Source organism: Rhipicephalus microplus, chromosome 4, assembly GCF_043290135.1.
Source record: "Rhipicephalus microplus isolate Deutch F79 chromosome 4, USDA_Rmic, whole genome shotgun sequence".
Classification (NCBI taxonomy): domain Eukaryota; kingdom Metazoa; phylum Arthropoda; class Arachnida; order Ixodida; family Ixodidae; genus Rhipicephalus; species Rhipicephalus microplus.
The window spans coordinates 118,860,951-118,874,312 of NC_134703.1; the positions used below are offsets into that span (position 1 = coordinate 118,860,951).

The following is a 13,362-nucleotide window of genomic DNA, read 5'->3' on the forward strand; positions in this document are numbered from 1 at the left end:
TTGTTGTGCATTACTTTCGTTTTCTGCAAATTAATTTTAAGACCTACCTTTCTGATCTTCTTGTCTAACTCCGTAATCATGAGTTGCGATTCGTCCCTTGAGTTACTCAGCAATGCAATGTCATCGGTGAAGCGCAGGTTACTAATTATTATTGATATTTCATACTTATTTATATTTAGTACCTTCAAATTTTGTGAACAAGCACTGTTTTTAGATAGTTCTTGGTGAAGTTGTGTGTACACTCTAAAGAACACTTCAGTTAGATTTTAACACATGGAAAGGGTGAGAACTGGGTAAGAGATTTATGTCATGAACTAAACTTTTAGTTCTGGTGTTTTATTGTGTTTTACATTTTTTCAATAAGACATTTGTACAAATAGATAAAAGAATTTGGCTAAAATGGCTCCGGTATTGAGTGCCTAATAGTGTAATAAACGGCTTGGTTTGCCTTTGCAAAAAAAATAAACACGGGTGAAAATTTTAGCAGTGATTTTTGTCAGCATGCCTACGGTTATCGCATGTATACGTTGCCCTATCTACTTTATACTTGTTATTTGTCCTGCGTTAAAATTCGCAATGTTTGAATCGAAGTGGCATAACCCACCCAAAAATAAGCGAAAAAGGGCAAATGTAAACACTCATCCCATCTAGCACTCATATCAAATACGATAATTACCAATGCCAGAAGCTGACGTAAGTCTTACCTTCCAAGTAACTTTTAGAGATTGAGGTCCTAATGTTTGGACGGAAACATGTGTTGGCGGACCTCCAGGCACTGCGAGAAGACGAAAACATGCATGAAGCTTGAGTACCTCCATCAGTATATAAAAATGCAAGTTAAATAATTGACTCCTAATGAAGTGTCATAAAAAGTGCACGCACTTGCCAAAGAAGTTTATCTGGTTTTTTTTGGAAGGGTTGAATTACTACGAATATATCTTCTTTATGATAATGGAAAATATTTAGCGACTTTCTGTTAACGCGTCGTGTAGGTAAGCACGTCCATGCAAGGTCTGATATTTCAGCGCTTCATGTTACCTTGACAGCCTTGCTTACATTCAAAACAGCCGCAGTACTCAGTAGCTCTCTTGCTGGAGAGCAACTGAGTAACCTAAACTTAAACCTACACCTAAACTTCACCATACTGCTAAGCGCTCTTCGTCATGAATTTTAGGCACGCCTTTGTTAATTCTAATTATAGCAACAAAGTTACACAGTTTCTCGACTATATGTAAAAACAAGAAAAACTCCACCATGATGTTACATATTTTCATTAGATAATCGATCTATAAAAGTAACTGAGTGGGGCCCGATACACACAGCACAAGAGCAAAATGGGGACACAGAATGACTCGCTGCAATGTTTTCCTTATATATGTTATGGTATGAAGAACTTTGTTAAGGTCCTGAGGATCAGTACAGGACTGATGCTGGCTGCTCCCACATCGGGACAGAGAGGCCAAGCCCCTCTGACGCCACGCGAGCTTGAATGCTATGTATTTCGTGCCGTCTTGAGTTATCATGAACCAACTGAAATTCACTCCCGTTTTCCTTTTACTGATCCATAAAGTGCACGGACGAACAATCTACTTACATATCAGCTTTTACAAAAGAAAACATAATGAATATGCTATAGATTGACTGAGTATTTTTTGTGCTTAAGGAGCCAGAGGCTGTGTATGCTGATTCAATCCGTCCGTTCTGGATATAGTGTACCCGACAATGCTGGCATTGCAGTGCCGGGGCGTCAAAAAGACACGCAAAGAGCGCGGCAAACAGCGCGGCACCCTGATGCATCATTTTTTTTTTGCTAGTGTAAGTAACCTATGGAGTGAGAAAAAGTCTTTTAGAGTCAGCTGTAATATACATAAAAGTCTAACATCTTTTAGTGACCGTTAAGGTCGGCGCGTGATGACAGTAGTGCACCACACTGTTCACATTTATTACACGTGCATGTGTAAACGATGCTTTGTTCAATGAGAAATTCACAACCTGGGAAATACTCGCATAATCAGCCATGTCGCTTGCCAGCCTTATTTAATTCACTGTTACACAATATACTGCTGCACTACCGATGTATCAGAAACTAGACTGATTTTTAAGGTCCCTTAGTCTTGCCTATGTCAGCTTGATTCCCGTAAGCCCCTGTTGCAGTTGCGTAAGTTTCTTTTATGATTGTATGCACTGTCTTTTGTTTCTCTCTAGCTTCATGCTATGAATTGGAAGGCTAATGGGCAAACATCCTGAACATACGTACGGAAGATGTTGAGAAGAAGCCGATGAAATCCTGATAGCGAGGCAATGCCTTCTGCCTCGTCACTTTCAGATGTACGCAAGGATGCCGTAGGACCACTGTTTAGTAGATCTGCTTACGTGTATCTGCAAGCACGCATGACCTAACACACACGTATCCCCTGCGTACCATACTTCAATAGGATCTGCGTCGTACTGCTATCGCCCAACGTTAGTTGAAGCTCACAAAATTTTAAATATAAAGAGAAAATAAAGCTGGTTTTATTCAGAATCATTCGCGTTTCTGACGTACGTTATATAAAAAATAAACCGAAGATGACACCAAGTATTGAATGGACACGCAATAAAAAGGCCGTAAGGGCACACCTTCCTCGTCCGTCGTGATCAACAATGGTGGCTGGGTGAAGGGTCCCACACCCAGCGCGTTGACCGCGGCTGCCCTCAGGTGGTACGAGGTTGAAGGCTGTAGACTGCGCACCGTCCACGACGTTTGGTCACGATCTGCGCTCATATTGCGGACCCACGAGTCCGCATCCACTGACCACGTAACTGCGTAAATAAGTGGGCTCTGTTGAATGCAACAAGTCTTTTTTACAGAGAAGTGGAATACTAAGTTACGTTTCACGATAGCCACTAAACGCCCCCTAATTCCATGTTGAATCTCCAGTAGGCTTTTATCAAAGAATTCGTTTGTACTTCTGTCATTGGAACATCCTACATGTGCGCAAGAACCACATTCAGTCTGCATTGTATATTGATATTTAATATAAGTAAAGTTATAATGGTGAATGTGAGACTTGTGTGCTGAAACCTACTAAGAACGTGACAAATTGCCTCTGTGATGGTGACGTTCCCCCTTTTTCTACTGCACGAGTGCCTTTTAACACGAAAGTTGTTTATGCCGAGGCTCACCTAGGCTTCAGTGACGTATTTCTATCACGGAAATGACGCCAAAAAAACACACATATTGAGATTACAAATAAAAAGCTTCCGTCAGCACGAGTTAAACCCGGGCGCACGTTAAAGATCCCCGGGTGGTCAAAATTTCCGGAGCCCTCCACTACAGCGTCTCTCATAATCAAATGGTTGTTTTAGGACGTTAAACACCACATATAAATTAATAACCAAGTTGAACCTGTGACGTCTGTGGCCAGTACCACATCCACCGCGCACACTATTCACTGCGCTATGGTTATATACGCATACCGTGGAAGCTGTACAAACACACCTTTTATGTTTCAAATTTTCTTGTCACAGCTCTCTTAGTCTGCGGTGAATCAATAAATCAAGACCGTGGTAGCCGCGATTACAATCCAGGAACAAGTCGTTGCTATTTACATGTGTGTGATTCAGGGCGTCTAGAAAAAAAAATTTGAAATTTCATCAAAGCCTTAACATACGCAAGGTGGTGAGTTTGAACTTTTTACTGTAAACGTGGAAAAGTTGAGTTCAAGTAAGTTTCATATCAGATCTTTAAAAAAAACAACCTTACTTGTTTATGGAGCAGTGTGTCGTCATTTAGAAACAGCAGCAAAACTACCCCGCATTTTTTTATTGCCTTGCACCGCCCATTAGCAAACAGTCTTATAGCTCGTATATAGAGCACTTGGCAATATTTTGTTTTTGAAGATAGTGTTTCTTGGTTAGAGGTCTAGCGCTTTCAGGCCGAAGTTTTTCTCCTTTCCCCCATCTTAAGAAAAGAGAAAAGGCGTTCCGTTTCCTCGTTAATGTGCCTGTAATGAGGCATGACTCTCTGGCTGCGTCCATAACGGTTACTCAAATTACTTCCTCGGAAGCATTCATTGACTTCATCAGCTTTTGAAACACCTTAGGCAACTTTTCGAAGCCCAACCTCTCAACTTCGAGGAAAGAGAGACAAAAATATGTGCTGTCTCGCTAGGAAGTTGTTGTCTTTCGCGCAGAAACACCAGCAGGCCTGAATAATTATGTATGACAGCAAAAGCTCTGGCTCTCAGCGAATTTCGATAAATACGGCACTGCGTGTTTACGCCGAAACTTAAACTCGGAACTCTATTTATATTTATGCCTTAGGGTGTTTAATCTCAAAAAAAAAGATGGATAACTTCAAAGAAGAGCATTTGTGTACGGTGTATCAGGTACAACGTAAAAAAGTGATGGAAAGGAAACGTCTTGTTCAAGTGTGGATGTCTTCTGTTAACGTTGGTAGCCGTATGATATATGCAGTCATTAGGTGGAGGACATGTCAAAGAAAATATTCTATGGATGAAGTGAACGACGAACAGAAGAAAGAACAAAGATGGCGTTATGATGCATAAAGAGGAGGTTTTGGTGCAGCGTTCCACTGAAGCTTCTGAGGCGGTAAACGAAGGTGTTCCAAGCGTTCCACGAATTGCTCTGGTGAGAAAAATATGAAACTCTATAATTGGCAAAGTTTTTACACGCAATATGTGAATGTAAATGTGTTTTAGTATGATCATGGAAATACTTTGATTACTTGATTACAAGTTCATTGAAGTACAATAAATGCAAAATAAAAATCAGTGTACGAGTATGGGGTAAGACAACTCTTTTCTAGAGAAATCTGCTGTTACACTGGCAAACGGATATTCAAGCCGTCGAGTACAGTGCGAATGCGAAGTATTTTGGTCACAACGCCGGCAGTTTTACTTTATGTGGGAGGCGTAAAAGTAGAAAAAAAAACATCGCTGATCTCTCTGTCGTACTAATCAATATACCTCAAAAGTGAAACGTGTCTTGACAGGGGTATTTGTGCATGTATTGTTTATTGATATCTCGCATGTTGTACGATGTCTATTGGTCTTTGGCAACTATAGAGCCATTTGACGTGGAGGCACTCGCGTTGACGCATTTAGCAATAAACAGCTATCTCAATTACTAATGCCCAATATTATGAGCTAATAATTATGTTAGCTGAATTTGTCAGCATATGTCGGGATGAAGCGTGCATGCTGTAAACACCGCGAAAGGATGCCATCAAAAAGCACATTAAAACGTCCGAGTTTCTCCGCAAAGACGAAGCAATGAATGTCAATTAGAATGAAATGCGCATAATGGCCACCAGCTCAAAACTTGCAGCGCGCTGCTCAAGCACAAAGCATGCACAAAAAGAACCCACAGAGTGTATAAGGAAACAACACGTGAGGCAGTGCTGCTTGCGCAGGTGTGATGTGGCGAAATATTTTCTTTCATGCTCCTACAAAAACGTGGTTCGTGAGTTGCGCTCTTATCCTCTGCTTCCTAGTTATTTTTGTAATGTTTTGCGCATTCAGAAGTTACCCTCATACTGATTTATTAGCTAGCCCAGTGACAAGTACTTCCACTTTCACGATGTTAACGTAAGGTTTGACTCACACAATAAAAGCAGCTTATCGCTGTTCGATTACATTACTGTATAAAGATATAAGGCCAACTTTGCTCTAATTGCACCCCTATCCGCTACTCTGCGCACGTATATACAATTTGATCGTAACACTCTTTGGTCACGTCATTTCCAAAAACCAACAGAAACTGAGTGCCGCGAATGCTTTATGTCAGCGTAGGACAAACCAAAGCAAAAAAAAAAAATTCCCACCGCCAAAAGCTCGGGCCAGTGCAGTCGGTAGGCATCCGCGAGGTATTTTTGGGTCCGGAGAAGTGAATTCATATTGGTGGATACATTCATGTGCTGGATACAACAGATTGGCAAATGCTCCAAATGCGACAAATTTAATGCATGACTGCCAGCACCAATGAAGTTCGCGCAAGATCGTGCAGTGTGCCCCAGAACGCACCAACGTACCAGAAGCGTTCTTGCACTGTATGAGATAGGACAGGATGGGACTGTTGCCTTTGTACGGCTCTCTCCACGTGAGGCTCGCCGAACGACTGGTGACGCCGGTGACGTTGAATCCGACAGGTGTTTCTGGAGGTTCTGAAAGTAACCCGGAAATCTTGTTGACAAGTAACATGCCTCACATAAACGTTTATGGAAGAAATAATATAGTAAGAGAAAATGTTAGCGTAGGCTCCCCTGGACGTTCAATGCTAAAAAGACAGCATACCTGGCCGGTGCTTGAGTAGTTCTGGCTTAGGGCATTCTGCTAAGCGTTTGGTAGATATCTCTTTTTTTCTTCCTGTATTTGTTTTTGTTCTCTGCTTCCTCTTTTCGTTCTAAGCAATTTTTCTAAGATCCCTCCTAACTTCTGTTTTTGCTCTCTCTGTATACATTTTCTCTTTTTGCGCTCACCCTTAAGCTCTCCATTTAATCCCTTTTTTCTTCTCTCCCTCTCAATTTCTCTCTTGCTTCGTATTTCTTTCTAATATTTTTTTCTCTATTTCTCACTTGATTCGTTTTTCTAAGTTCATTGATTCTAGCTCCTAACTCTGCTATTTTTCCTTCGCGTGTCGCTATCTTGTATTCTTCCTATGCTACGCTTTGCTCCGTCCCTCCCTTCTTTCCCTTCTGCACACCATGACAATTGCCCACTTTATGCCCTTTTCAATTCCAACATCCATTCTACACCATTTAATACATGGCTATGCTAAGACCTGCTAGCTTGCCTGGATTGCGGGATGGTTCAGACTCGCCTTCGGATCGAAGGTACGAGAGTTAAAATGCCACCTTGTGAAGAATTTTTTCAGCGCTTTCTTTGTCTTTTTATAACTGTTTCTTTCTCTCCCTCTTTACTCGTTCTCTCACCCATCAGGGCTGTAACAGCCCACACTGGAGAGGTCAACGCTCGTGTTTTTGCGGCGAAGCAGAAGAGCATGAAGTTGAAGACGAGGATGTAGGGAGCGCATGCCAGTTTATGATAATTATTTATGTTTTTGATGGAGCAATTTCCACGAGCTAAAACGGCTTCACTGTGAAAAAAGTGCATCTTTGTGCAGTACAAGTTTTAGAGCTCAATTGTATCTTATGTGTAGTTTATTTCTTATATCTATAAAAATTCTGGCCTACTCGGTTTACTTTCTTTCAGTCGTTGCTCATTCAATGTTGTACACGGTGCGCAGAAATGCCGTTGCATTTTTCTGAATCACACGCTGCACACTCATACACACATGCACATTACGTAAAGAAGTGAATAAAAAACTTAGGGACACTGTAAATATCAGTTTGTTCCGGGAAAGTTTGTGGTCATGCGACTGACTGTGCCATGCTTTTTATTTGTTTTTTTTTGCATGTATCGTGTTCATTGTAGCGTTTGGTGCCAGGAGAAACCACATTGTTTGGGCGCTTCTAGCAACGCCTTGCCGTGAAACAGCTTGCCCGCTCACCTGCCCCTCCCCCAAGAGAGTCATGCTAGCAGATTGCCGCTTATTCCGCAAATACTGTTTGTCGGCGAATATAAGATTTGTGCACAGTATTATTTAAATGTTAGTTATTATTGTTTATATTTGCTGTCTGCCTGAGCAGCAATGTTGACATGGTCCATATGTGACATACCTTGCACGATTAGCCGGATGTGCTTCTCGTCTTGTCCGTAGCTGTTAGCCACTTCACACACGTATATTCCCGAATGCTCCCGCTGTGCCCCAGGCAGTGACAGAGTGGACACAAGGCCGTCCGGCAGCGACTTGGTCTTCACGCGCGAACCCCGCCTGTCGGAAATAGGCACGGTCGTTTTGGACGCGAGAGAAAACGCGTCGACTGATGTTACGCGAAGTTGAGTTTAACTAGAAGGGGGTAGACTAGTTGTACAGTCAAGTTAGGCAGGTCGGGGGAAATTAATGTGTTACAGAAATGCTAATACTTCGTTCAGTGCAACCCACACGATACGTAATACCTACATTAACCCCCGTACTCTAGAACCTCCCTTCACTCTAAGCTCCGCCTTCTCTTGAGAAAGCCGATGGGAGCGCCATCTCTAGGCACGGCTAGTCACTGCATACCAGCGATAGTCTGCTGCGATTCTTGAGTAGCGCAGCGTCATTTTCAGCCGAGTGGTGGCACAGTGCTCAACTCTGTCAAGTGAAGGGTGAAAGTCGAGTCGAGGAGCGTTTGTGAATACGGGGGTAAGCGTTTGATAAACTTTAACTCGTACGGATCAAAGTAACCTAATGCTTTCTACATTCACTGTTTAAAAAAAAACCTGCAGCAGAGGACAAAAGTTTTCAGGAAATGCATAGATAATTACTAAACACTGTAGAGCTTTCTGTCGCAGTGCATAAAATGTTACACCATCTCCCGCTGAAGAGAAACGTTTGTAGATGCGAAGCAGTGGCCGCTAACGCTTGCATTGGCAGCGGCGTTGATCCAGGCGCTCATCGCGGCGTTACTCAAGAGAAAAACTAGGGGGGGGGGTGCAAAACATGCAGTGATAGACCGGTGATTCCTACTGGAAAACGCCAATTATTGCTAATGGGCAATTAGAACCAGAAGCCTTAGATTGAACAATGAAACTTGCTTGGCTCACAAAACACCCCACACGTCTGAAGAAGTCTGTTATGTTAAGTTCAAGAACAAACTTGCATAAAAGCGACATGAAATGTTTCGAGTTATCTTCTACTTAGACCCCCACGCGTGTCGAATCGGTGGTAGTGGTTGTAAAGAAGAGGAAAAAGGCACCTAATTTCTGTCTGCCTTCAGGTGACATGGCGCAGTGCCTTATAGGGGTGGGGCGAAGGAGGGATAAAAAGAATTGAAGGAAAAGAGATGAAGAAATAGACAGGCAAGTGACGGAAAAAAGGAGAAAGGAAAGTGGGGATCCGGTCGAAGCAGTCCAAGGGCGGGGCGCCACATTGCGAGAGCTGCACGGCGTCAGGAGACCGCGGAGGGCGAACCAGTCGGCGGGAGCTACGCTGGCGTCGGAGATCGCGAGGGCACAACCGTACAGCTTGAAATCCTGCGAGCGAATCTGTCGAATTGACAAGTTCACCTATAGTATAGGCATGTACGGTTAAGTATTAGTGCCTTCTTCCTTTTTCGTCGTCACCGGTCCGTTTCGTTGTTTGCTAGCGATTGTGGTGTCGTTTTTACACAACCACAATAATGAAAACGTATGACACCTTTGCATGTGTATCTGCTATGGTAAAACGTTTCTTTGCCGTTTTCTTCTTTACGTTACTGCTTTAACAGCACTTTTGTGGTAGTGAATAACCACATATTTTTTGGCTGTAGCACGAGTACACCCTGCTTCGGTGCATGGCAAAAGGGAATTTGGCGCAGGTTCTTCTGGCGAAATGTGATTAAAGACTACGGTACACTAGGGTGAAAATTGCGTATTGCTTCTGCATAGCCCGAAGATGGGCTGCAGCTTTCAACAATAAAAAGAGATTTTGGAAAAAATTCGTTTCATGTAACTGACTCCACTAAAAAAAGGGGAAGGGAGTGAATGTTGCTTTGACAACAGCACTCAGATGCAAAGTTGTAATTTACTTTGACGCCAGTTAACGCGGGCCCTTCAACTAACGCCATGCTCTTGCTGGTGTTTTTAAACAGACTTTTCAATAAGCAAGTGGCAGCCTTCATTATATTTTTGAAAATAATAGTGATAATACTTATTTTATTATTTATTATTTTATTATTTATTATTTAGAATAATAATAGAAGAATAATATTCTAAAGCTACCAGCATTCGTAAGAACAATATCCTTTGAAGCGACATTGCAGGGAGCAGGCAACGTTGCAATTATGGCACAGTACAAAACACTATGGGCTAATATGCATGCAAATGGCCTTACAGACTGTGCGAAAAAATGATTCTCAAGGAATATGGGCTGTCTGAGAAGGCCGTGGGTAAAACAATTTAACAACACGAATTGCTAGTACACGTGTTATGTCTAAGTGAGTTATTGGCTACGTCTTTAGAAGCCACAGCCTCCTTCTATGAACATTATTTGAAACTATGGTTGCTATAAATAACTATTATCGTCAACTTCCTCAAATATTTTAGTTTGCCCTGGCAGAAAAGTTTACATCTAAAGTGCGGAACCACAAGTCGGCATTTGTTAGTGCCGTCCACGTATACAAACGCCACGTTTCCGGCTTGACCATGGCCTTGCTGCGAATCCGGAGTTGTTTTTTTTGTTTTATGGGTAGTCATGCCATTTTTTTTGCCATTTTTGACTGGTCGTTTCAGAGGTATAGTGAGCTATCCATTATAAAATATTGGGAGCGCAAACTAACGAGACACAAGAGAGGAGGCAAGTGAGCGCTCATTTGTCTTCTGTATGTGTCCAGTTAGTTTGCGTACCCAATATTTTATTATAAAAAATTGGCAGATCCCACGTGCAGTGGAAATCGATGATATGCGAAGCACGAATAAGAGAGGTTAATGTGTCACTTTAAAATCACAACAACTTTACAAGGTGGAGGTAGATGATGCTGTACAAGACTTCTGTGTCATGACTATCAGGTTTGTATGTGTCGTTTACCTTCGTCATTTATTCACAACACATGATATCATATTTAGTATATGTGAAGCTATCGAAACGGCCGTGAGCATGCTATTAGCGTGGTATGTTGTCTTGTTCTTACATGACACGCGTGTCAGGGTTATCATTTTTGCACCAGTCATATATCTCGTCATCCATTGATGTCACGTAACACAAAATTAGGTATATTTGGAGCTAGCAAAACGGCCACTAGCGCATCATGAGGGCCCAATATGCTCCAATGTAGCGTTGACGCGTGCGCACGCTGGGCACAGCGACCCTATGTTAGGAAAACGCGAGCACTTATAGTCTAACGCCAGGCGTCACCGGCACGACCAGCGTCCGTCGGCGTGGCCCGACGATAACTGCCGCGAAATTCGTGACGATGCGTTACCCAGATAACACTGCGTCTCCCTTTTCTCGTGGCGGAAGGATAGCAGATGCGCTGAAACGCGCATGCGTCAAAGCAACGCAGCGCGACGCGCGCCTGCGAGGCAGGACCGGTGCCTGGCGTGGCAACGCCGGCGTGACGCGACTAACTGAACGCCGGCGAGCACGCGCACCGCGTCACATCGAAATGTATTGGCGCCTTAACTGTGTCATGTAGTCATGTTGTCACATGATTATTATGTTTACGCCACTCACATACGTTCATACTCATCGACGTTACGTAGTACCAAATTTGGCATATGTGAAGCTAGCGGAACGGCCCCGAGCGCATCTTGAGTGGGGCATGTATAGTCATGTTGTTACGTGACACGCATGTCGTGATTATCATGCTTGGACGTGTAATTTACTTATGTCGTCCGTACGTGTCACGTAATACCGAGTTTCACATATGTGAAGCTAGTGAAACGGCAGCGAGCGCATCATGAGCGGGACATGTAGTCATGTTCTTACACGACACGCATGTCATGATTTTCATATTAGGCTCTGTCGCTTGTGTTCCCCATGCAATAACATCATACCATACCAGTTTTGCAACTTGCCATGTGAACGTAACCTACCGCTAGAGCTACATGACCATGAAATGTAAATCATGACATTGATGACATACATGCCCTGATTTTCATATTATGTGCTTCATGCAGTCATATTATGCCATACCAAGTTGGGTATCGATACCATTATCAAAACGGCCAGGAGAGCTAAAAGTAGTAGGCGGCTACATAGAAACGCTCAAAGCCGCCGAAGTTCGCTAAAAAAAATGCTTCGCCTTTAATATATATCAGCTAGCCCGCCTATCTATCTTTCTACAATAGTGAAGTCCTGAGAAAAAGAGAGAGAGATGTTGCGTCGATGCCTTTCCTCAGCCTTTCTTTCTTTCTCTGGAGAGTGCTCTAGAGCGCTTCGAAATGACCAGTGAAAGATGGCGTTAGAGAACGATTCCCGCCACTGATTTGCGACGCAGCTGTCGCCAAACGCATGTCCAGTAGAGCATGCGCCACCGAGCGTAACGCGTCGATACGGTTCATTTGTTTCTCGCAGGGAACTCGCCATCTCCCCTTGGGCGTTTTCGTGACTAGCGTTGGCGAGAGCAATGAGAAAGGGGAAGAGCAAGAACCTTTAGCCATGGAAAAGTGCCCTCAACGAGAGCAAAGGCTTTGAAAAACGGTTCGAGTACAAGTCTGTGTCGTCCCGGCGAAGAAATCGCGAACGGAGCAAAAAAAAAAAAACTGTTAGCTCATTAAAAGTTGTTCTTCTGTAATGGACCTTTGGTTCACCAGGCAGTTGAGAACGAAACGAGTGCCACAACCACGCTTACGGAGGTAATCATTATTTTAATAACAATGAGAACACAGAGCTGCGCTAATGTGTATACCGAGCGAAAAAGGAGCCTTACTTGCGGCCGCTTTATCATACCATCATCAACACCACGAACAAGGACACCCAGAGTACTGTTCACAACAGTCGCATAGGAGAGAACAGAACATGATCCGCGGCTCACCCACATCTCTTCCACGCGCACATTGAAAGATGTTAACTTCCCTTGTTTCTGCTCTTTCTCTTTCCTTCCTGCTCATGTTTCTCTCACATCTGCGTACGCATTGCTGCAGTCTTTGTTCACTTGTTTGATTTCGTTATTTTAAGTTCTCTTTGTTATGCACTCGTCCCTAATATTTTTTTTGTTCTTTTTTGCCAAGGAATACTTTCGCTGTCTTTAATGATCGCCGTGGCTCAGCGAGCAAGCGGGACGCTAACGCGGCCGCACAGTTGCGAGCGGCACTGACACGCGAAAAAAATGGCGCGGAAGTTGGTAGCAGATGGACATTCCTTTCTGGCCGCTGTCCTTTCGCTGGCTTTCTCGATTTACCTTCGCATTCCCCTTTCTTTCGGTGGCTTCTTCGAAAGAGCGCGAGAAGATCGTTTCCACGCGGCCACGACGAAACGGCAATTCCGAATGCTCCGGAGATCCACGTTTGAGAACGATCGAAAGACTGGCGAGAAAAAAGGAGTAAAACAGTGTAGGGGATAAAGAAAGGCCACGCACAATTTGTGGGTGTCCAGCCGGCGTCCGTTGCGGCTCCAGCTGATGTTGATGGGCGCATCGCCTGAGGCCCTGCACTCGAGGGCGACGCTGTGACCTCGCTGCGCGGTCTGGTTCCGGTAGGACTCGTTGAAGCGCGCTGGCACTGCGAGACAGGGAAACTGTTTGAGGACGCAAAGAGAACGCGGCACTGGCGACTCTGTGGCTGAACAAGCAATGCGTGGCTGAAGTGTTATATCTAAGCATGTCGTTTTAGGTACTGC

The 13,362-nt window shown here is 43.6% G+C and overlaps 1 protein-coding gene across 1 annotated transcript in view; it reads right to left on the minus strand.

Moving 5' to 3' along the window:
* The window catches only part of LOC119172847 (cell adhesion molecule Dscam1-like), a 165,481-nt gene that overhangs the window by 36,652 nt on the left and 115,467 nt on the right, over positions 1-13,362 (minus strand). The window contains exons 14-18 of the mRNA XM_075893167.1: positions 13,103-13,244; positions 7,682-7,836; positions 6,035-6,166; positions 2,620-2,802; positions 705-775 (exon numbers count right to left, since the gene is read on the minus strand). Of these exons, the coding sequence (XP_075749282.1) occupies positions 705-775; positions 2,620-2,802; positions 6,035-6,166; positions 7,682-7,836; positions 13,103-13,244 (683 nt within the window). The remainder of the gene's footprint in view (positions 1-704; positions 776-2,619; positions 2,803-6,034; positions 6,167-7,681; positions 7,837-13,102; positions 13,245-13,362) is intronic.